At 45.9% G+C, this 21,628-nt stretch overlaps 1 protein-coding gene across 2 annotated transcripts in view; it reads left to right on the forward strand.

Annotated features, from left to right (window-relative positions):
* The window catches only part of GALNT17 (polypeptide N-acetylgalactosaminyltransferase 17), a 430,675-nt gene that overhangs the window by 193,561 nt on the left and 215,486 nt on the right, over nucleotides 1–21,628 (forward strand). For both annotated transcript variants that reach the window (XM_025275599.3, XM_025275598.3), the window contains exon 3: nucleotides 17,482–17,648. In XM_025275599.3, coding sequence (XP_025131384.1) covers nucleotides 17,482–17,648 — 167 coding nt within the window. The remainder of the gene's footprint in view (nucleotides 1–17,481; nucleotides 17,649–21,628) is intronic.

The following is a 21,628-nucleotide window of genomic DNA, read 5'->3' on the forward strand; positions in this document are numbered from 1 at the left end:
GGCATCAGAGGATGAGATGGCTGGATGGCATCACCGATGCAATGAACATGAACTTGGGCAAACTCCTGGAGATGGTGAGGGACAGATAGGCCTGGCATGCTGCAGTCCATGCGGTCGCAAAGAGTCGGACAGGACCGGGCGACTAAACAACAACACATAACTGATTCATGTTGTTGTTCAGCAGAATCTAACAGAACATTGTAAAGCAATTATACTCCAATTTAAAAAACTTTAAGTTTAAAATAATCTCTCCATATATGTGTTTTACAGCTTTTTATTAAGAGGAACAAATGGCAATCCAATATCTGAGAGTTAGTTAAAAAAAAAAAAAGCATTTTCAGCATCTGTCATTATAAACAGATCAGGCCAATTTCCTATGTCTCGTCTGCCTGCTGTATTTAGAGTTATAAATGATGCTTCACAGCCATGCTCCTGGGAACTTGGAAAATGACTTTTCTGTCACAAACTGGTTCTTCCTTCTAGGTTCCTGCTTCAGTGAGCCATCTGAACTGAAAGTCACATTTCTTTTATTTGTGAGTCATGAAGGTGGAGATCATCTGGACTGGTCACCTTAATATCTGGATGATCAGATGAAATAATTTTTAAACAAAGGAGTTCCGTAAGAGTCCTTATAAAACAGCAAATATATAAAGTTGTGTTTAGTCTATTTAATCTTCAGAATTGTGTGGGTTTTCATTGTATTTGGTAGAGCAATGTGAAATTGCCAGTTTCAGCCAGAAATGGCAGTTTTATATGCGCAACCTAAACCTTCAGTGTTTTACAACCTTCAGTGTTTTGGCTCTGTGTATGATTTAACTAGTGACTCCCCATTAATCCGAATAGTCAGGTAACCACACTGTGCCTTTTTCTCCATTATGGATAAATTATTTACTTAATGACAACTTGTCAGATTTTTTTAAAAGTTCTTCTTATGCACCAAGGGCTAAATGAATTATTTCACACTTGACTGGAAGACCTCAAATGGTTTCAGCGATATAAATGGAAATCAACCCAGGATTGGATTAGCATTAAAAAAAAATTGAGTTTTGCGTTTTCACTGTGGTTTGGGAGTCTGCAGGCTTCATCAATGTGCCTCTCATGGCAAGTTTCATCACTTAAAACCCACTAACACCATTTTTCCAAGTCCTCAAATGGCCTCAAAGTTCCCTTCCCCTTTTCATGCTCTTTTCTGTTCCCTGTTGGCTCAAATGGTAAAGAATCTGCCTGCAATGCAGGAGACCCGGGATCAATCTCTGGGTCTGGAAGATCCCCTGGAGAAGGGAATGGAGTATTCTTGCCTGGAGAATTCCATGGACAGAGGAGCCTGGCGGGCTTCTCTGCGTCCATAGGGTCACAAAGAGTCGGACACAACTGAGCAACTAACACTTTTTGTTCTTTCTCACTGTAATTCTTGGGAAGAATTCAGTTTAACAAACCATGATTGCATTGTTACGATGGGGTAGACACAGAGCTGAGAGCTTGAGGAATGAAGAAATGAACAAGACATGCTACCTAACTGCAAGGGCTTTTTAATCTAGTCCGGGAAGTGGGCGTGTGTGACTGTAATACTTGGCAGAATGGAATCGCCTTGACTTTGAGTTTCCATTGAGCCTTTACTTCTGTTGGGTAGATTGAATATCTCTGGCTGCAGGTTGCAAATCCTTTTGACTACAGCACACACAATATATGTTATAAATAGCATTGCATCTTGACTGCAGATGGACTCAGAGAGAGAATGGGCAGGGAGGAACAGGAAAGGTTGAACACAGTTTGGCCATTTGTTTATGAGATTGAACTGCATCCTAGTGCTGTGCATGGGAGAGGCAGCCTCTTTGCCTGTATGAGATGTGGCCTCCGTGACTGAAACACTTCTGATGAGCGTTTCTGTGTGCAGACTCCCATTCTGCCTGTAAGCGTGTGTGTTCACGCCTAACTGATTCAATGACTCCGTTTCCCCAACATATTACACCAAATGTACTTAACAGCAATTAGAATGTTTGCCGCCTGCTGTGTGCACATCTCCCCAGAAAACAAAACTCTCCTAAATGGCAGGATAAGTAATTCTGAAGATTAAAGCCGGTGATTTGCAGAGTGCTTGGTTCGTTTGCTTCCTGCAAATATCAAGATTAACAAAGAAATTCACTGATCGCATTTCGCCTCCTTGGAGCTGGTGCATCAGCCTCAGGGAGTCCAGCACACGTGGCTTTCCTTTCTGGCCAAGATGCTGATTTAATGGCATTTCTCTTGGCAAAGATGTCTCAAGAAAACAGATCAGTTTATGTATACTTTTAGAGGAAATACTCCACCCAGCTCTTTTGCAGTGACAGCCTTCTCAATGGCTTCTGAAGAAAGCATGGCCAGTTCATAGCCACTGAAAGGGCAACTCAGGTCCCAACTCAGAGAGCGTGCCCTGCCTGTGTGATGCTGGCTGGTCCCAGCCACCCTGGACACACTCTCCTCCAGCTGTGAACACTTGCCCTTAAACCAGATGCTTCCATCGCTAATATTGTTAATTTACCCAAGAACCAATATTTATGGCATCTGGTCCCATCACTTCATGGCAGATAGATGGGGGAAAAAGTGGAAACAGTGACAGGTTTTATTTTCTTGGGGGCCAAAATCTCTGCGGAGGGTGAGGGCAGCCACAAAATTAAAAGACGCTGCTTGCTCCTTGGAAGAAAAGCTATGACAAACCTAGAGAGCGTAGTAAAAAGCAGACACATCACTTTGCCGACAAAGGTCCATGTAGTCAAAGCTATGGTTTTTCCAGTAGTCAAGTACGGATGTGAGAGATGGAGACTAAAGAAGGCTAAGTGCTGAAGAATTGGTGCTTTTGAATTGTGCTGCTGGGGAAGACTGTTGAGAGTCCCTTGGACAGCAAGGAGATCAAACCAGTCAACCCTAAAGGAAATTTATCCTGAATATTCATTGGAAGGACTGGTGCTGAAGCTGAAGCTCCAGTACTTTGGCCAACTGATGGGAAGAGCCAACTCATTGGAAAGGACCCTGATGCTGGGAAAGATTAGAGGCAGGAGGAGAAGTGGATGACAGAGGATGACATGGTTGAATAACATCATCAACTCAATGGACATGAGTTGAAGCAAATTATGGGAGATAGTGGAGGACAGGGAAGCCTGGTGTGCTGCAGTCCATGGGGTCACAAAGAGTCAGACATGATTGAGCAACTGAACATCAAGAGCAAGTCAGATAAGGAAGGCGAGTCTTTGGAGCCAGCCCCCTGCTTCAGGAAGGCTTCATATGTATCAGGACAGACGAGACTACTGAGAGGTGGCTTCCCTGGGGCTGGGGTCTTCCTTTGTCTTGACCTTTCAAGCCAGGCTCTCAGCCCCCTCTCATATACTGGCTGGTCCAGGTACTGAGCTTCCTATTGTGAACACTGGATGCAAACTCTTGGCTCAATATACTGATTTCTTAACTCCTCAAACAGATTTGGTGATCTGCCATCTCAATTCCTGGCATTTTGGACCTTTGTGCTCCTATACAGTTTTTTTCCTTTGCCAACTCTGTCTCGATGAAGTCTCTTGCTTCAGCCCTAAACCTCACAGGACTTGGTGGCCTCCATCAACATCCCACTGAAGGCTAAGTCAGCCCTGCTTCAGTGAGATGTTTATGTAGGGGTGGAATTCCCAGTGGAACACCATTTTGCCCAGTGTGGCATTCCTGTAAATATTCCTTGGGACCAATGTACAGACAGTTCGCTACATTTTTTTTTCATTAGAACTCATGTGTAATTACTCATTACAGCAATTTTAAAACACCCACACAGACGCAGAATCAGGGCATAAAGTGTCTTAGGAGGAGAAGAGTTGGATGTGCAGACATTGATTTTGAAAATAAGTCATTACTTTGCCTGCTAGACCTTAGCATGTTTTCTGCCCATAGTCAGGCTTCCTGGCAAAAGGAGAAACAAGGTTCTTCAAGGGTATAGGTGCACAGGACCAGAGGGACTCATTGCCTGGGGCTGAATGATAAATAAAAATTCCTCTTTTTATTTTATTTATTTATTTAGCTGTGCTAGGCGGCATGTGGGATCTTAGTTCCCCAACCATGGATCGAACCTGCACCCACTGCATTGGAAGGCAGAGTCTTAACCACTGGACAGCCATGGAAGTCCCAAGATTCTTCTTTTTAAACCTGCTTCCCTGCTCCTTCCTTTCCTTCCACTCCCAGTCTTCTGGAAGGAAACATCTTGATTCAGTGGATCTGTCATCCCTTCCAGGACTCTGCATAAACCTTGGAGATATTGTGGGTTCCGCTCCAGACCCCTGCAAATAAAATCAATAACACAAAAAATCGAGTCACACGACTTTTTGGTTTCCCGGTCCATAAAAAAGCTATACTTACATTATACTGTAGTCTATTCAGGCGTTAGGTCTAAAAAATGGACGTACCTTAATTAAAACTACTTTATTGCTGTAATACAAATGTCAATCACCATCTGAGCCTTCAACGAGCAGTAGGTAACCTTTTTGGCAACAATTAACATCAAAGATCACTGATCACAGATCATCATAACAAGTATAATAATGAAAAAGTTTGGAGTGTTGTGAGAATGACCAAAATGTGACAGAGACGCATGAGCAAATGCAGTTGAAAAACGGCACCAGTAGCCTTGTTGGGCACGGAGGTACTGATGGACGGGAGCCTGACGAGCTGCAGTTGATGGAGTCACGGGGTCAGACACGACTTAGCAACTGAACAGCAACAGCATGTGTTGCTGTGTCATTTTCCTGCTCAACAGTCCTTGATATCCTGGCTTCCTGCTGCTCCCAGATCGTGTCTGAATTTTATCTTCTTTTACTTTATTTTTGTTATTTTTTTTTCTTAAAGGTTTTTTTGGCCTGGAGGCATGTGGCATATTGATTCCCCAACCAGGGGTTGAACCTGCACCCCCTGCATTGGACGGTAAAGCCTCAACCACTGGACTGCCAGAGACGTCCCCAAGTCTGAATGTTATAAACTGCCTTCAGGATACGTGGTTGACTGCTGTTTTCTTTTCCTCACTGGCGTCACCCTCTGAAACAGCTGTTTCTAGTTCCTGTTGGTGCACTATACATTTTCTCTGCTCTGTTTTTGCACATGCTACTCATGTCATTTTGCTTCAAGAGTTTCCCCCTTAGTCTTCTCTCTCTCTTCACAGGCCCTCACCTGGAAATTACCTCTTCATGCTTCATGGCCCAGATCAAATTTTATCTCCTCTGCGAACCCTTTCCTGGGTGGGCCCCCATCTATCTCCTTGCAGGCAGAACTAAGCTCCCAGAGCATCCTGAAGAGACCTCCCGTGTGACATTTATCATCCCGTAATCATAATTACGATTTGCCTATCTTTTCCCCTTACGGAGCTATGAGCTTTCCCAGGGAGCTAGGGAGGTCTAAAAAAATTTCTCTATCTTCAACACGTTGCTGGTCCGTAATTGATGTTCTGTGTAAGCAAATGTCACAGTTAAGCTAATGTTTCCTGGTGATACAGATACACTTGTCCTTCGGTGTGTTAAAAATAAAGGAACAGGCTTTTTGGGTGAATACATGATCCATGTTAAATCACGGGATAGGCTTTGCCTTCCATCTGTCATAAGCATTGAGGTGTATTTGCACTGCTTAGTTTTCTAGGAGCTTTCTCTCTCCTGGATCTTGCTAGTGGGGCAAAATAAAGAAATGTTTGGAATGAAATAAAGTCACCATCCTCAGCCAGGTGGGCTGCTTCTACAGGGGTCTGATGTGGCAACTTCAAACAGGCAAAGGAGGTACCCTGGAGGGGACTCCGTTTCCTCTACAATCTATGATTGTAGATTCTTATCTTGGGGGGAATAAGGCAAAAACCTTTTAATGCAATTTTTCTTACTTGTAACAACATTGAAATTAATGTTCACAATGCTATAGTAGTACTCAGGTTTTTAAAAACTATTTGCACACAGGTTCCCCAGTGGCTCAGCAGGTAAAGAATCCGCCTGCCAATTCAGGAGATACAGGTTCGATCCCTGGGTCACAAAGATCCCCTGGAGGAGGGCGGGGCAACTTGCTCCAGTATCCTTGGCTGGAGAATCCCATGGACAGAGGAGCCTGGCGTCTACAGGGTTGCAGAGTTGGACACGACTGAAGCTCCTTAGCAAGCCTGTGTTATTTACGCATGTCTGAGAGATGGTACAAGTGGCAGGAGGAATTCTACAGGATTTTGAGAAACCAATGGATTTGAGATTTAAAGAGAATTGAAGTTTCTTTTCAGGCCGTTTTACTCCAGAGCAGAAGTACATCCTCGGGTTAAAAATTGGTCATCCGCGGTATTAGACTGTTTTATAAATGGTTATTAACAGGTGAGACTGGAGGCTTAGAAACCTCAGTTGGATGGCTCAGTTTCCTTATATCATGCAAGGCTTGGGTTTCTATTCCTTGTGGAGCATTTATTCTCCTTGTAAACGGCAGTGCCCATAACCTTAAGAAATTGGCATATGGCTGGAGCTAACTGGGTTTTTATCAAGTGACAGGCGTTGATGTTTAAGTTTCTCATGCCTTTTCAAAGCCACATGTTGCCTAACAGAGGCAGGTCTGTGAGTGATTGACTTTATGTTTATTATACAAGGCCATCAAGAAATAGCTTCTGGATAGAGAAGAAGTCGGAGGTCTATTTCAGCGGCAGGTATGCTTGTTGTCTAGAATGAATAACTTGGAGATCAGACCATGTCATCTTGCTCCCACACCTGCCTTTGAAAAGAGAACAGTTGTGATTTTGGTTTTGACTCAGAATTCTATTTCCGATTGTGGTCTCAGAGGGCAAGCTGTGGGATGGCGTGGGGGTGTTGATTGTTTAAGCCAATTGATGTCACACTCATGCAAAAATCCAAGAGTATAGCCAAGCTTTGCTGTTCCCTTTAATTTTGCAATATGGTCCTGTCATCATGCATTAATCTAAATTGATGTGTTTTTCTGTGCTATACTTGCTCACTCTAAAAAAATAAGAACAGAAAATGTATAAAGAAGCCAGGAAAAATTATTGATAATTTCACCACCCAGAGGCAAAATGACATCTCATTATTGTTTTAATTTTAATTTCTCTTATTACTCTTGAGGGTCCACCTCTTCTCATGTTTATTTGTTTCTTTTGTTCTCTGAATTGCACGTTCATGTTTTTTGTTTGTTTACCTAATTATGTGCTTTGGGTTTTCATTATCTTTTATTCTTTTATAATTGCTGTAAATTTTTTCTGCAATTTGCTGTTGTCTTAATTTTATTATTTTTGATAATCAGAGGTTTGCAACTGTTGTCAAACTGTTGCTTCTTCAACCAGAGCTTATATGGGCATTCATTTTCTTTTTTCTCTTTTTTTTTTTTTTTTTTTTGCTTTCCTTATGTTTTGAGTTCTCAATTTAACTGTTTTATCTATCTAATGTTTATTCTTCAGTGTGTTTAGAGGAGTGTGTGTGCTCGTTCATTCAGTCATGTCTGATTCTTTGCAACTCCATGGACTATAGCCTAACAGGCTCCTCTGTTCATCGAATTTTTCAGGCAAGAATACTGAAGTGGGTTGCCATTTCCCACTCCAGGGGATCTTCCCAACCCAGGGATCGAACCAGTGTCTCTTATGTCTCCTGCATTGGCAAGCAGATTCTTTACCACTAGCACCACCTGGGAAGCCTATTTAGAGGGGGAACTCTTACAATTTTACTCAATAGAGAAAGAGTAGTCCTAACACATTTTTTTGAATGATTCTTTCCCTACCCTTTGGTCTGTGGTATGTTCTTGGCATAAATTCTCTAAAATCAGCTTTGTTTCTGGTCTTTAAGTTTCACTTGTCAGTCAACTTGTTATTGATTGAATTATATTAGCTTTATATTAGATTTTAACATCATATTTGTCTCAGGATTTCCTAAATACCCTTTTCCCCTCAGCAGTTTTGTTATTTATTCTTATCTGTTTACTGTTTCAAGTTAGTGTTAAAGTTACATGTCAAGTGCTATAATGATTTTCATAGGAAGCTTTCAAAAAGTAACATTCATAGTGTTTAAGTTATAAAAGTCATACATGTTTGGTGTGGACAATGGAGACTGCAGGGAAATATAGAAGAAACAGATGCCATTAAAATTCCTCCACCCCAACACTCATTGATAAGTCATTTCTTTTCGCAAAGGCTAAAACAAGGGGCTTTGCAGTCAGGTGGATCTGGGTTGAAAGCCTCCCTCCGTCTACCACTCAACTTGTCTTTCGGCCTGTGACTCTGAACCTCAGTTTTCCCATAAGCAGAATGGGAATACCTACATTACTGGCTCATTGGGAAGTGACAAGATGATGTATACTCTGTGAAGTGCTTGGCGCGGTGAACATCTGCGTTGGCTGGGCTCACACACGCAAAAATGTGTGTCCTGTGCTGCTTGTCACTTAACACCCAGCTTCTGTTCTCATCTGGGACCAGAGGGCCAGCCTGGTGCTTCCTAGGTGATGGCCAAGGGCATCAGACTCTCTTGAGGGTCATGCTTGCAGCTGGCACAAGCACTTCCCCTTGTCCTGCTAGTCTGAACAGGTCGTGGAGCTAAGCTCAGATTCAACAGGTGGAGACATACACTTCGCCTCTTTAGTGAGAACAACTTCAGAATTAAGTGGCAAAGCACCTGACTACCTTGCGGGGTGAAGAACTGGGGGCATTCATACATTCTGCCTGCAGTAGAAACGGGATCTGCTAAGCTGCTTTAGTGGTTCAGAGAGGGAGAAGGCATTTTCTGTCCAGTAAGACAGGCACCTCAACATGCAGAAAAGCTCATGGCATCCGGTCCCATCACTTCATGGCAAATGGGGAAAAAATGGAAACTGTGACAGACTTTATTTCCTTGGGCTCCAAAATCACTGAGGTCAATGACTGCAGCCATGAAATTAAAAGATGCTTGGTCCTTGGAAGAAAAGCTATGACAAACCTAGACAATGTATTAAAAAGCAGAGACCACTTTGCCGACAAAGGTGCAAATTGTCAAAGCTATGGTTTTTCCAGTCGTCATGGATGAATGGGAGAGTTGGACCATAAAGAAGGCTGAGCACTGAAGAATTTATGCTTTCTAACTGTTTCTGGAGAAGAGTCTCGAGAGTCCCTTGGACAGCAAGGAGATCATACCAGTCAATCCTAAAGGAAATCAACTCTGAATCTTCATTGGAAGGACTGATGCTAAAGCTAAAGCTCCAGTACTTTGGCCACCTTATGTGAAGAGCTGACTCATTTCCTGATGCTGGGAAAGACTGAGGGCAAGAGGAGAAGGGGACAACAGAAGATGAGATAGTTGGATGGTATCATCGACTCAGTAGACATGGGTTTGAGCAAACTCCGGGAGACAGTGAAGGACAGGGAAGCCTGGTGTGCTGCAGTCCGTGGGGTTGCAAAGAGTTGGACACGACTGAGTGCCTGAACAACAACAACAGCAAAGACAGGCACGGCTGAATTAGGGCTAAGCTGAGACTGGAGGGGCTGATGTGTTGGATTTGACTCCAAACAAGGAAGGCTCATCCTTCAGAAAGACTTTATAGGTGGAAGTAACAATGATAAAAGTAACAACAGTAATAAATTAGGAGTTTGGGATGAACAGATACACACTACTATGTATATATACATGTGTGCTCTGTCATGTCTGACTCTTTGCGACTCCATGGACTATAGCCCGCCAGGCTCCTCTGTCCGTGGGATTTTCTTAGGCAAGAATACTGGAGTGGATTGCCGTTTCCTCTTGCTCCTCCTCTTCCTTCTTCCTGATCCAGGGACTGAACTCACATCTCTTCAGTTCAGTTCAGTCGCTCAGTCGTGTCTGACTCTTTGCAACCCCATGCATCGCAGCACACCAGGCCTCCCTGTCTATCACCAACTCCTGGAGTTCACTCAGACTCATGTCCAATGAGTCAGTGATGCCATCCAGCCATCTCATCCTCTGTCGTCCCCTTCTCCTCCTGCACCCAATCCCTCCCAGCATCAGAATCTTTTCCAATGAGTCAATTCTTCGTGTGAGGTGGCCAAAGTACTGGAGTTTCAGCTTTAGCATCATTCCTTCCAAAGAAATCCCAGGGCTGATCTCCTTCAGAATGGACTGGCTGGATCTCCTTGCAGTCCAAGGGACTCTTACATCTCCTATATATAAAGTAGATAAACAACAGGGACCACCATATAGCACAGGAAACTGTATTCAGTATCTTATAATAGCCTAAAATGGAAAAGAATCTGAAAAAGAATAGATATATAACTGAACCACTTGGCTGTACACGTGCAACCAGCATAACATTGTAAATCAGCTGTAGTTGGATTTTAAAAATGAGGGGGAGGAAGGGGAGTAACAGTAATGACAAGGACAAGAGGGATGGCCCAGATGCAGGAATAAACAAAAGTGTTTTCAGGGTTAGTGTCAGTAGAAAGATGGGTTTGACTGGCCAATTTGGCCTGAACAGTTAAAAGGAAAAATGGAAAAATAGCTAGTTTGGTAATATGTTTCCCGTTGCTATGCTAAAATGACAGGGTGACAACCTTTAGAACGAGATGGGCACTTTGTGTGAGGGACTGGGCATGAGAGGGAGGGGACGGACTGAGAACAGAGCGCCCTATGGCCCTCGGTTTCTATGCAGAATCTTTTTGACCGAATTTTGGATCTGCTGGGCTTTGGAGCACCACTGTTTATTATTTCTAATCTGAGTATTTTGCAATGTATTTATGTCCCTCCTGCAGCACTTGGGGTGGTCCCCTCTCATTCCACTCCGCTTGGAAAGGTTATAGGATGAATACTAGGTATGAATGGCTTAGGCAGCATTTCCTGTGTCTTAGGGGCTTTCTTATCTGTGGCCTGAAACTGTCTGCATGAATTTACCCTTAATTGTTTTTAGAAATTCTCCTCCTGAGCCATTGTTTAACTGAACTTGAGGGATTTTCTTTTCTTTTTCTGTTCTCTTCAGCTGAAGACAGCATGAGACGCTGCATCATACCCAGGTAGATGCATCCGGCAAGCGGGGAATCCGAATGGCGCCCCTGCCCCAGCCCCATATGTGTGATTCCCCTTCCGTTTTAGGGAGAGCAGTGCTGCGCAACTCAGGGGACTGTGATTGAGGCTAAAAATGGTGAATGAACCCTTTTGACTTAAAAAAGAAAACTTTGGAAGTTAGAGACAAGTAGGGTTGGTTTTTTTTTTTTTTTTTTTTTTTGGTTGGTTGGTTTGTTTTTTGTCCGTGTCAGGACTCTAGTCTACTTGAAACTGGCATAGTTGTTGCTGTGCTGAGTCTCAAGAATTTTCTGGCTAAAGATGATTGTCTTGCCCTTGGAAAAGCAACTCTTTACAACTCAGAGAAAGAGACTTCCCAGGAAGCCATGGAGCCAGTAGGTGTTCAGTCCAAAAATCAGAAGTGCTTTGGGGAATAGTCCAAAATAAATATTTGTAGAAACCAGGCTGGCAGGGAAGGCATAGAGCTTTGTTGATCCTATGGTGCTTGCAAACAGGGTGTGGGTCTGGCACTGGTCTTGACCAGGGCAGGGGGCTGCAACTCACAATGGTCCTCTCTGCTCTGTGGCCTGGGTTCTTCCCCTCCCACTGTGCTCCTGTGGGAAGCCAGTGGAGCCCAGAAAAAACAAATCCCCCCTCACCCACAACATCCTGTATCTAATTTCTGGAGCTTTTCCTGGGGCTCCCTGGACCCCGAGGTAAGAACCCTTGGCGTGCATGGAACAGGCTGAGGGTTGAGTCATGAAAATTGCCCCAATACAGTTGATAGGCAGGGTGCTCGCAGATGCAAATGCTGAAGTGGGCAGTTCGTCTCGGAGACTGCTCTGTGTGGGAAGTAAGTTAATGAGGTGTGCTGCTCCTTCCTGGATGAATTGAGTTCAAACAGAGAAAATTAAGCCACTCAGCAAAGTGTGCATTTTCCCGGATAATGAGAGATCCAAAAGAGGGGCCTCATACATCTCATTTCTTCAGCCCATATCTTGTTTTGCAAGGTTTGCTGTTATGAAAAATGATAACCCTCTTTCCTAGGAGTATAGGCAGGGCTTGATGAGGAGGGAAGAAAAAAAGAGAATTTGGGCCTGGTTAATGCACTTGACCCCAGCAGCCTTCAGAATTTGAGCTCAGATTAGTCAATCAAGGGAGACAGTAGGCAGTTGTGTTCAGGATCCTATCCTTTTTAAGTGTGGAGGTGCCATCACCGATGTTCTAATTGCAAGAGGAGATAAATGATGCCTTTGATCATAAGAAGAGTGGAGGGAATATATTGGGAAGACAGGAGGGTTTTTATCTGTTCATTCACTAACCGTTTATCTACCAACTATTTTGCTGGGCTCATTGGCAAACAGAAAAGGAAGAAGATCCCCTGAAGAAGACCCCTGGCCACCCTGCAATGGTGGAGGACAGAGTGAAGAGAGACAGGATGACAGCGGGCAGAGGGAGAGAAAGGGACAAAGGAGCGGGGCCTGATCTGCTGCTAGGAGTCTGGGAGAGCTGCCTGGAGCTGGGCTGAGGGAAGAGGGCAAGCTAGGCAGGAGGGAAGGGCACTTTAGGCAGAGAGAAAGGTGTGCGAACTGAGAGGCAGCATTTCTGGTTCTGGGAAGTACAAATATTTACCCTCCCAGGGAGGAGATGAAGTTGGAGAGGTGAGCCGGGGGTCTGAACTCAGATGTCATGCAAAAAGACATTTGAAGCTAAGTCCAAAAGCTACAGAGAGCCAAAGAGATAGTGGAAATATTGCATTAGCATCTTAGATCATTCTGCTAGTGGGGTGGATAGAATGGGGTTGAGCTGCAGATAGACAAGCTGGAGGCTGGGGATCAGTGAGGTGGCCTTGGGTGTCATTCAGGAGAGATTGATGATGAGTAGAGGAGTAGAAGTAGAAACGGGGGTGGAGGGGAGCATCATAAAGAAATCCTAAAGATGGCAGAATCTTTAGGACTTGATGACCAATTGGACATGTTGAATGTGTCATGATTTTGACTTGACTCCCTAAGAGAAAGAGTGGTTCCTCTCAATGAACACAGGGAGCCAGTTTTAGGAAGGCCATATTTGGGGTGCTGATGAGACATCCAAGTGGAGAAGCCCAGTGGGAAACATAAGCTTAAAGCATCTAGAGATGTGGATTTGAAAGTTGATGGCGTCAGGGTTGGAGTCATAGGCTGGGATGAGGTCACCCAGGAAGGGTTGATTAAGTGAGAATAGCAGAGAGTGGAAGATGGAGCCTTTAGGAATTTTGGAATTTGGAGTATTAGCGGAAAAGGGCAACCTGAACAAGCGGCCAGGGCAGATCCTTCAGTGGAAGAAAAAGCAGAGATGGGGATGAAAATGGCAAGGGTGCCAGGATCCAAGGGTAAATACTGTTTCTGGAAGGGGAGAGGCAGCCGTGTTAAACACTGCAGAGAGGATCATCAGCTGGGGTGAAGTTGGGAGGTCTCCATTGACTCTGGCCGCCTAGCTGTCACTGGAAATTAACAAGAGCAGTTTTAGCGGAATAGGATACCTAGGAGGTAAATAACGGTGGGTTGGGGGATGAATGACAGATAAAGGCGAGAGCCAAAGAGGGCAGACAAAGAGAAGATGGGGATTAAGGCAGTGGGGCAAGGGAGTTTATGGATGAAAATGGGGAAGACTTGGGTCCCTTCTTTGCATGGAAGAAGTCAGTGAAGGGAGGGTGAAGCTAGAGCAGAGAGAATAATGGATGAAGCAGGGTGTTTGGAGGGGAGGAGGCTGGAGAATCCACAGCATGGATGAGGGGGTTACCTCTGACCTCCTGAGCCTGTTTTCTTCAAGGCTGAGTTCAGAGGTTGATAGGTTTGTAGGTGGTGAGGGGAACCAGGGAAGTGCTTCTCACATTTCCACGTGGTGTGCAGAAACCACTTGCAGAACTTGGTCAGGATCTCTGAGCCAGTGGTTCTAGATGGGCTGAAAATGTGCGTTTCTTTTTTTTTTTTTTAACTTTTTATTTTGTGTTGGGATGTAGCTGATTAACAATGTTGTGATAGTTTCAGGTGGACCGCGAAGAGATTCAACCATACATGTACACGTATCCGTTCTCCCCCAAACCTCCCTCCCATCCAGGCTGCCCCGTAAGGTTGAGCAGAGTTCACTGTGCTCTACAGTAGCTGTTCAAAAATGTGCGTTTCTATCAGGCTGCCCAGGAATGCTGCTGCTGTTACAGGCCTGAGACTGCACTTGGAAATTCCTGCTGGTGGCCTCTCTGTGGAGTAGGAGGGACCTGCAAGAGGGAGGTGGCCTGGGGGAAGGGGAGAAAGTGGGAAGTAGGGATGGGACGGGGATGGGGAATTGAGAGTTCTGCCCTGCCTTGAAGGGTGCAGGGCAGCGACCAGGGCCCCGGGGGACTGGGGACCTTGGATGTGCCTTGTCTCCACTTCCGTGGTGGGCCCGCTTCCTCCACTCCTGTGTGTGCAAAGGGGAGCAAAGTCAGATGGACAATTGTTTAGCAGCTGGGGCTCTTCAGGGCTGTTGAGAAAGCAAGCCAGGGAAGTGAGTGGAGGATGAAGGCAGGGGTGAAGGGAAGTGCATAGATTTTAGCTGAGCAAGAGCGGGAGCAGAGCTGATACACCGAGTGACAGCAGACTGGCCCAGGCCCGGGCAGTCTCATCGAGGTCGAAGAGTGGGTGTTTGGGGGACACACGGTGGGGAGAACTGGAAGGCAAGGAGGTTGTGGCTGTTGGAGGTGGAGACGGCCTTGGTGCAGCGGCTCTGGACAGTGAGAGGCCATGGGAGTTTGGAGATAATTCCACTGCCCAACTTGGAGAGTCCTTCTGGTCATCTCTCATCATGCGCCAGAGGCTCCCTTTCTGTGCTGAGGTTGTGTCTGAGGCTGTGACAGGAAAGAGAGATTGGAAAGACAGGGTTCTAATGAGACATGACACCTCAATTTGGTGTAAACTTTTTTCCAAACCACCGCAGGGCAGTGTATCAATGAGGGTCCTCCAGAGAAATAGAACTAATAAGATATCTATCTGTCTACCTGTCTACCTACTTGTCCATCCATCCATCCATCCGTCCGTCCGCTCTCTAGATCAGGCAGGCTGGTCTTTCTGTTGGTGGGTACATTGCATTTTCCCAGGGCTCTCAAAGACTGAGCTCACCTGATCCTTAGAAGGACCTTAGCCAGGCACCCAGAGCTAACTACGCTGAGGATGATGTGGACAGTTTCAGAGATGAAGAAGCATGAGCCGTGTGCCCAGGGTGACAGGCTCAGCATGTGGCAAAGAGCTTTTTACTTCTGAGATGCCCCCACAATTTACTGACTGGCCACCTTGACCATGAAGGGGCAAGATCGGGGTCCTCGTTCCCCAGAGGGTCCCAGGAGTCCTGCTCAGCAGAGGGAATTGCCTGTTCCAGCCGGGAGGCTTAACCCACAACTCAGCCTCCGTGGCAGCCTGATCCCATTGCCTGTAGCCGGAGAAGATGCTGCTGCTGGTACAGTGCCATCTGGCCTCTTTGCTTCTTCATTTCCAGGGCCAGAATCTGTTAAAAACAAAAGCCCAAAGAAACCAGGCCCGGGAGTGCATGCTCAGAGTAGGTGGGTGTGTACGGTGGCAGTGCTCGCGTGTATGGTGAGGAACGGCCTGGGAGGGAGCGGCCGCCAGCCTGCCAGCTCAGGATGGCTGCCGACCACATCAAGGGGGCTCCGAGGGACCTTCTGGGATGTGCCCCCTCCCCCGGATCAGCGCACAGTAAATGAGATGATTCCCGCCAACAGCCCACGAGCCTGTCAATAACCATTCTAATCTCCTTGGCAGCCCCCAGAAGTGAATTTACAGCGTCGTGGTAAAAATGAGGCTGCATGATCAATGGATCCCCGGACAGTCTCCTCCAGGAGACACAAATGTACATTGTAACAAAACTTTATTTTCTTCCAAAAATTGCCTACATGATTAATATGGCCCGACACAGCCCAAGCTGTTCAGCATAAAAAACAGCTGTATTTCCTGCCCCCTCTTCAGTGCTGCTTCCCTCTCACTCCATCCCTTCATCTTGTCCTCTTTGTTTTGCCCTGGAACACGTTGTCTCACACATTGTACAGTCTCACACACGGAGCAAGAGGATGTCTTTGAAATGCACTAGCTCTGTCTTCCATTCTCTCTGTTTCCACTTGGTATTTCAAAGTGGCTCAAACTAGACCTAAAACCAAGTTCCCCACTGCTCCAGGGAGAGAGCATTGGTGCTTCCATCACTGAGCCATGCAGAGCCGGATCCCAGGGTACCAGTGCCATCTCTTACATCATCAGGCGCCTCCAGGGGGCCCAAGCTCTACACCCCTGAGTCCAGCCTGGATGAAGAACATTCTTCTCTTGAACCCCAGGGCTTCCCAGGGGGTGCTAGTGGTAAAGAAACCATCTGCCGATGTGGGGGACATAAGAGATGCAGGTTCACTCCCTGGGTCGGGAAGATCCCCTGGGGGAGGGCATGGCAACCCACTCTAGTATTCTTGCCTGCAGAATCCCATGGACAGAGGAGCCTGGCAGGCTGTAGTCCATAGGATCACAAAAGACTTGGACATGACTGAAGTGACTTAGTGCACCCTTGAAGCCCTGTCTTCAGAGATGGGGAAGTTGCTGGATGTTAGGAGGGAGGACCTTGTAGATCCCATTTCTGCACCCCAGGCAGATTCTAGGAACGCTTGCAAGAAGAGTTAGGGTGTGTCAGGCAGGACAGTCATAGTGGATAGAAGATTTTTATTAATTTCACGTGTGTTTCATGTCTCTTCCCAGTGTGTAAGCTCCATGAGGGTAGAGGTCTCCTGTATAGTGCTGGGTACCAAGCACTATAGTAGGTCCAAGGGATGTCTTAGTTTGGGTTCTCCCACAGACCGACTGTGAAACAAAGACTTGAGAGCATTAGTTTATTTGGGCAGTGGAAAGAGCACCACTAAGGGGAAGTAGAACTGAGAAGGGAAGGCAGCCCCCAAAGTGGGTGTTATGTAAATTGTGGATGATGGAGATTAATCCCACAGGGGGAAAAACTCTAGGGGCCCCTGTAAAACCCAGCCCTCAGAGTCAACCAGCTCAAGGGCTGAGGCAGCTGAGGGTATTTATACATCATTTCCCAGCCACCTCTGGATGAGAACTATGGTGGTGTGCATATGTATCCATCAGTCATGTCCAACTCATTGCAACCCCATGGACTGTAGCCCGCCAGGCTCCTCTGTCCATAGGATTCTCCAGGCAAGAATACTCAGAGTAGGTGGGTGTGTGTATGCTGAAATGAGACCAGGTGGTACATGTCTGGGTATGGCCTCCAGCCTCATGCTTCCTATGGGGTGGTAAATTTGGGAGATGTGAAGCTGGTTTTCTTAACTGTCTCCACCTGAGGTCTTTTTTTTTTCTCAGTTCTTAGCCAAGAGAAGCCAAGAGGGAACCAACGATTCTCTGCCTGGGAGAACACATACCAGGACCCAGCTGGCATCCTTACCACGTGCAGCCACAATGTCTCTGCCTTTCTCCTTCCACTGACTCTGCGCTTCCCTGCTCTCTTCCTCCAGGTGTAAGGAGCTGAAGTACTCCAAGGAGCTGCCCCAGATATCCATCATATTTATCTTCGTGAACGAGGCGCTGTCGGTGATCCTGCGCTCAGTTCACAGCGCGGTCAACCACACGCCGACCCACCTGCTGAAGGAGATCATCCTCGTGGATGACAACAGTGACGAAGGTATGGGGGCCGCCAGCCTGCAGGCCGTTTTTTGAGACAACGCAAGCAGACAGTGCACAGTGTCAGCGGGGGGATGTGCCCTTATTTCATTCCATCCTGAGCCCAAGAGTCTTTGTCTCCTGTCTCTGGGGCATAGCTGGGGAATGGGGGCTGTTTGGGGGGAAGTAATTCAAGCAAACACTAGTTCATTACTTGAGTCCTCTAGGGCAGGGGTCTCCCAGTCCTCCCCACCCCCCCGCCAGTCTGCACAGCAGAAGGTGAGTCCCAAGCCAGCACTTGAGCAAAGCTTCATCTGTATTTACAGCCGCTCCCCATCGCTCACATTACTGCATGAGTTCCACCTCCTGTCAGATCGGCGGCAGCGTTAGACTCTTCTAGTAGCGCCAGCCCTACTGTGAATTGCACAGGCGAGGAATATAGGTTGCATGCCCCTTATGAGAATCATCTGGAAACCATCCCCATCTCCACGGAATAATTGTCTCCCACGAAATCCATCCCTGCTGCCAAAATGGTTGGGGACCACTGCTCTAGGGCTCTTAAGAATAAATAACTGGTTATGTGTCTAGACTAATTCCCCTCCTTGTATTACCTAAAGTAGATGACATGGAAGAGCTGAATTCCTCTGCAGTCCCCCTACTCCATCTCCCTTGTCCTTTTCTGAGAGGCAGAATAAAAAGGAAAGTTCTGTCCTGTGATGGGAAATGTTTATCATATGTCAGAATTTCCTTCTGTGCCACTGTGCCCAAAATGACTGTCGGTAGAAGTGCACCATGTTTGCAGATCTTTTAGCGTTCAGTTCTGCTAGGAATGATGGCTCAATTTTAAAATATAAAACAAGCAAATATTGGAGAGCAGTAACAGAATGCCTTTGAAGTCCTTGGAATGGAGGTCTGGTGTCAAGGTGGTTGTAGAGGGCTTGCTTTGGCTAACTGTGCCTGTTTGGCCTCTCAGCCTACAAAACTCACTGCAGGGAGAAACCCACACAAGCTGAGGACCCCAGAGGAAGGCAGCCAGTGTGCATGCTTCAGGCCAGGGAGGTTTATCTTCTGAGAAACGGAAGGATTAGGGGCAAACTGAACTCCTTGCTTTCGTTGTGATCAGTAGAGGATTATTACCCTGTGCTCCTGGGTCAGGAGAGGGTGAAGTAAAGGCAGGACGGTGTCCTGGATCCTGCTGGGAACCTGATGGTCTTCAGGAGCTCTGAGGAGTCTATCACATTTCACCAGCCCAGGAGTTGAAGTCCCCTTGCCCCTTCTGAACCTGTTGACTGTTACCAGGGAAGGGTTTGATTAGGTCTGGACCCAGTAATGCACCCTCAGGGCATCACCATCTTCCGGGCCTCCAGAGTTTGAGGACTAATGAGTCATTTGCTGGATTTTTCATATCCTTATTTTTCTCCCTTTTTAAAACTCTGGCCATTTCATGATCTATTTTCTTCTAAAACTGACCTTGAGAGTCTTCTTGGGAGAAGGCGGTTCTTTCAGTTCCCTGAAGCCTCGTAAGTCGTGGCTCCAGTGTCTTTCTCTGCAACCTCTCAGCTTGTACCTGCAGACCTCTGGCTTCAGATATACTTACAAACTCTCTGCAAGGAATCCTGGCTCATACTTCCACTCCATTTGCTGGCTAGTCCCACTTATTCCCCAGGTGTCCCCTATCTGTCACTTCATGGGAGATTCCTTTGTTGACATCCTGAGACACTTGCTCTGTGCTGCCTCAGCTCCCTGTACCCTCCTGTAGCACACAGCATGTGAGGTCACTGTGTCCTGCACAGCTGGACAGGGTCTGGTTTCACAGGGCCTGGCTGGTAGCCAACCCTCTGTGAGTCTGACCCTGTTGCTGAACAAAAGTTTGTGTGCCCGACACACGGTGAGGTCAAACCAACAGAAACACTGGAGTTTGGAGCAGACAGGGCTATGCAAGGAGACAGGTGGTTCATGCTTAAAAAGCCCCAAACTCCTGGTAACATTTCAGCAAAGCACTTTTAAAGGCAGGGGAAGAAGGCACCATGATAATTGTCACCAACTTCTTGGTGTTGGAATCCTTTGTTCTTGCAGCTGTCCACTAGCCCAGGTCAGGATGTTCCCGTAAACCTCCAATGAGACTAATGTTATTCTCCGTTCTGCAACTTTTATCTCTGGATGAATGGAAAACTGTTTTACCCTTAAAGGTTAGAGCCTTGAAAATGGGCTGTCTTGTATGTTTCAGGCTATAGGCAACATTCTTTTACAAAAGGTGCAGAGCCAGCCTGGCTCAGCATGACAGGCAACAGAGCACAAAGGTTAAAGTAAAAGGAACAGATCTAACATGGAGTCAGATTTGTTCCTCCATTTACAACTCAGCTGGACAGTAAGCAATGACGCTGAATAGGGCTGGAAAAGGGGTGTTAGGGGCTAGCAGTGACGTGACCAGAGGTGGTGCAGAGCAGAGCTGAAAGACCCAGAGAAGAAAGCCGACAGTAGGTGCTAGACTGAATTGGGGTGAGGGCACATTACCAGTGGGGCCCCTTCCCCAAGGGGAGATCTCAGCAGACTCAGCCTGCAAGGAAGACGTGGAAGGATAAGCTAGTGTCAAACAGAACGTGAGCTCTGAGAGAACAGGGGTCTCTGGTAGATGTCTTAGTGTGGGTTCCCCCAGAACAGCCCCTGAAACTAAGATTTGAGTGCAGTAGTTTCTTTGGGAGGTAAAGTGCATCATCAGAGGAGTAGGGAAGTAAGACAAAGAAGGGAAGGCAAAGCCAGAGTTAATGCCCACCCCTCAAAAGGCCATCTACTCAAGAGCGAGGGAGCTGGGATATTGATACACCTTTAGCATCAGATGCTTTCACATCAGCACCTCTTGGAACCCTGACTTGGAAGAAGTTCTGCGTCATGAGATCTGGGGTGGGTCTAAGAATTTACATTTTTCACAAGCTTCCTGATGTGCTACTGGTGTAGGGACCACGCTTTGAAACCCACTGAGCTAAGTGCCATTTCAGCGGTTCATACTTCAGGTCTAAATGAAGATGATTAGTGGGTGAGAAAAAGTGGGGAAGAGGTATTTGTTTCCGTCTGATCCTAAAGTTAATTCTCATTCATCCTCCCCTGTCCCCTGAGATACCTAGGCAACCCAGAATGGACCACATTAATAGAGTTTCCCTCTTTTCTGTCTCAGGTTTAGCATCTATATTTTTCTCCAGGCTAAACGTGCCTTCTCTTTATCTGGAAGAGGAATTTAACTTTTTTTTTTCTTTGTGACTAGTATTAACAGATTTTGTAAATGTTCTATACACACTTGAAAAGACCCCCCCACACACACACTGTAATCATGAAGTTGAATTCTTGCCAGATATCAATTTTGTGTATTTAGCTAGACTATGAGTTTATTTTCTTAAGTCTTCTTGATAATGGTGTTTTAAAATCTCCTCCTACAATATCTACTCCTTCCTGCGTTCTTAATAACATTTGATTTCTGTATCTTGTTGTCAGTTTCTTTGGCAACTATGGATTTGTATCTGCATGGCTTCATTATTAGCAGTGGTTGTTACCATTATGTAATGCTCCCTTTATCTTAAAAACATGCTTTTTTTCCCCCTGCGTGAATATAGTTTGTCTAACATTAATATTGTTATCCCTGCTTACCTTCTGTCTGAATTTGATTAAAACATTTTTTCAAGCCTTACCAATTTTTTTTTCCTGATCTTAAAAGTAAGGCACGCTCTCTGTAGGAACATTTGAATCTATCAAAAAGTGCATATAATTGGACAAAAACAAATACCAAAGAGACTAACCAGAAACAACTGCTCATTTACCCATGTTCTCACCTCTTTTTTTTCATGCATGTTTTACATTAGGCCCCTATAATAAAAACAAGTTAATCTTCTTGTTTTCCTTCCCTGAACTGTGAAGCAGAAATATCCCTTTTTATTAAAAAAAAGTTCTGCAACCATCATTTTAATGAGGGTAGAATGGTTCTTTCTCAGGCCGGTAAAGACCAGCTCAGGT

This window comes from Bubalus bubalis, chromosome 24 (assembly GCF_019923935.1).
Source record: "Bubalus bubalis isolate 160015118507 breed Murrah chromosome 24, NDDB_SH_1, whole genome shotgun sequence".
Classification (NCBI taxonomy): domain Eukaryota; kingdom Metazoa; phylum Chordata; class Mammalia; order Artiodactyla; family Bovidae; genus Bubalus; species Bubalus bubalis.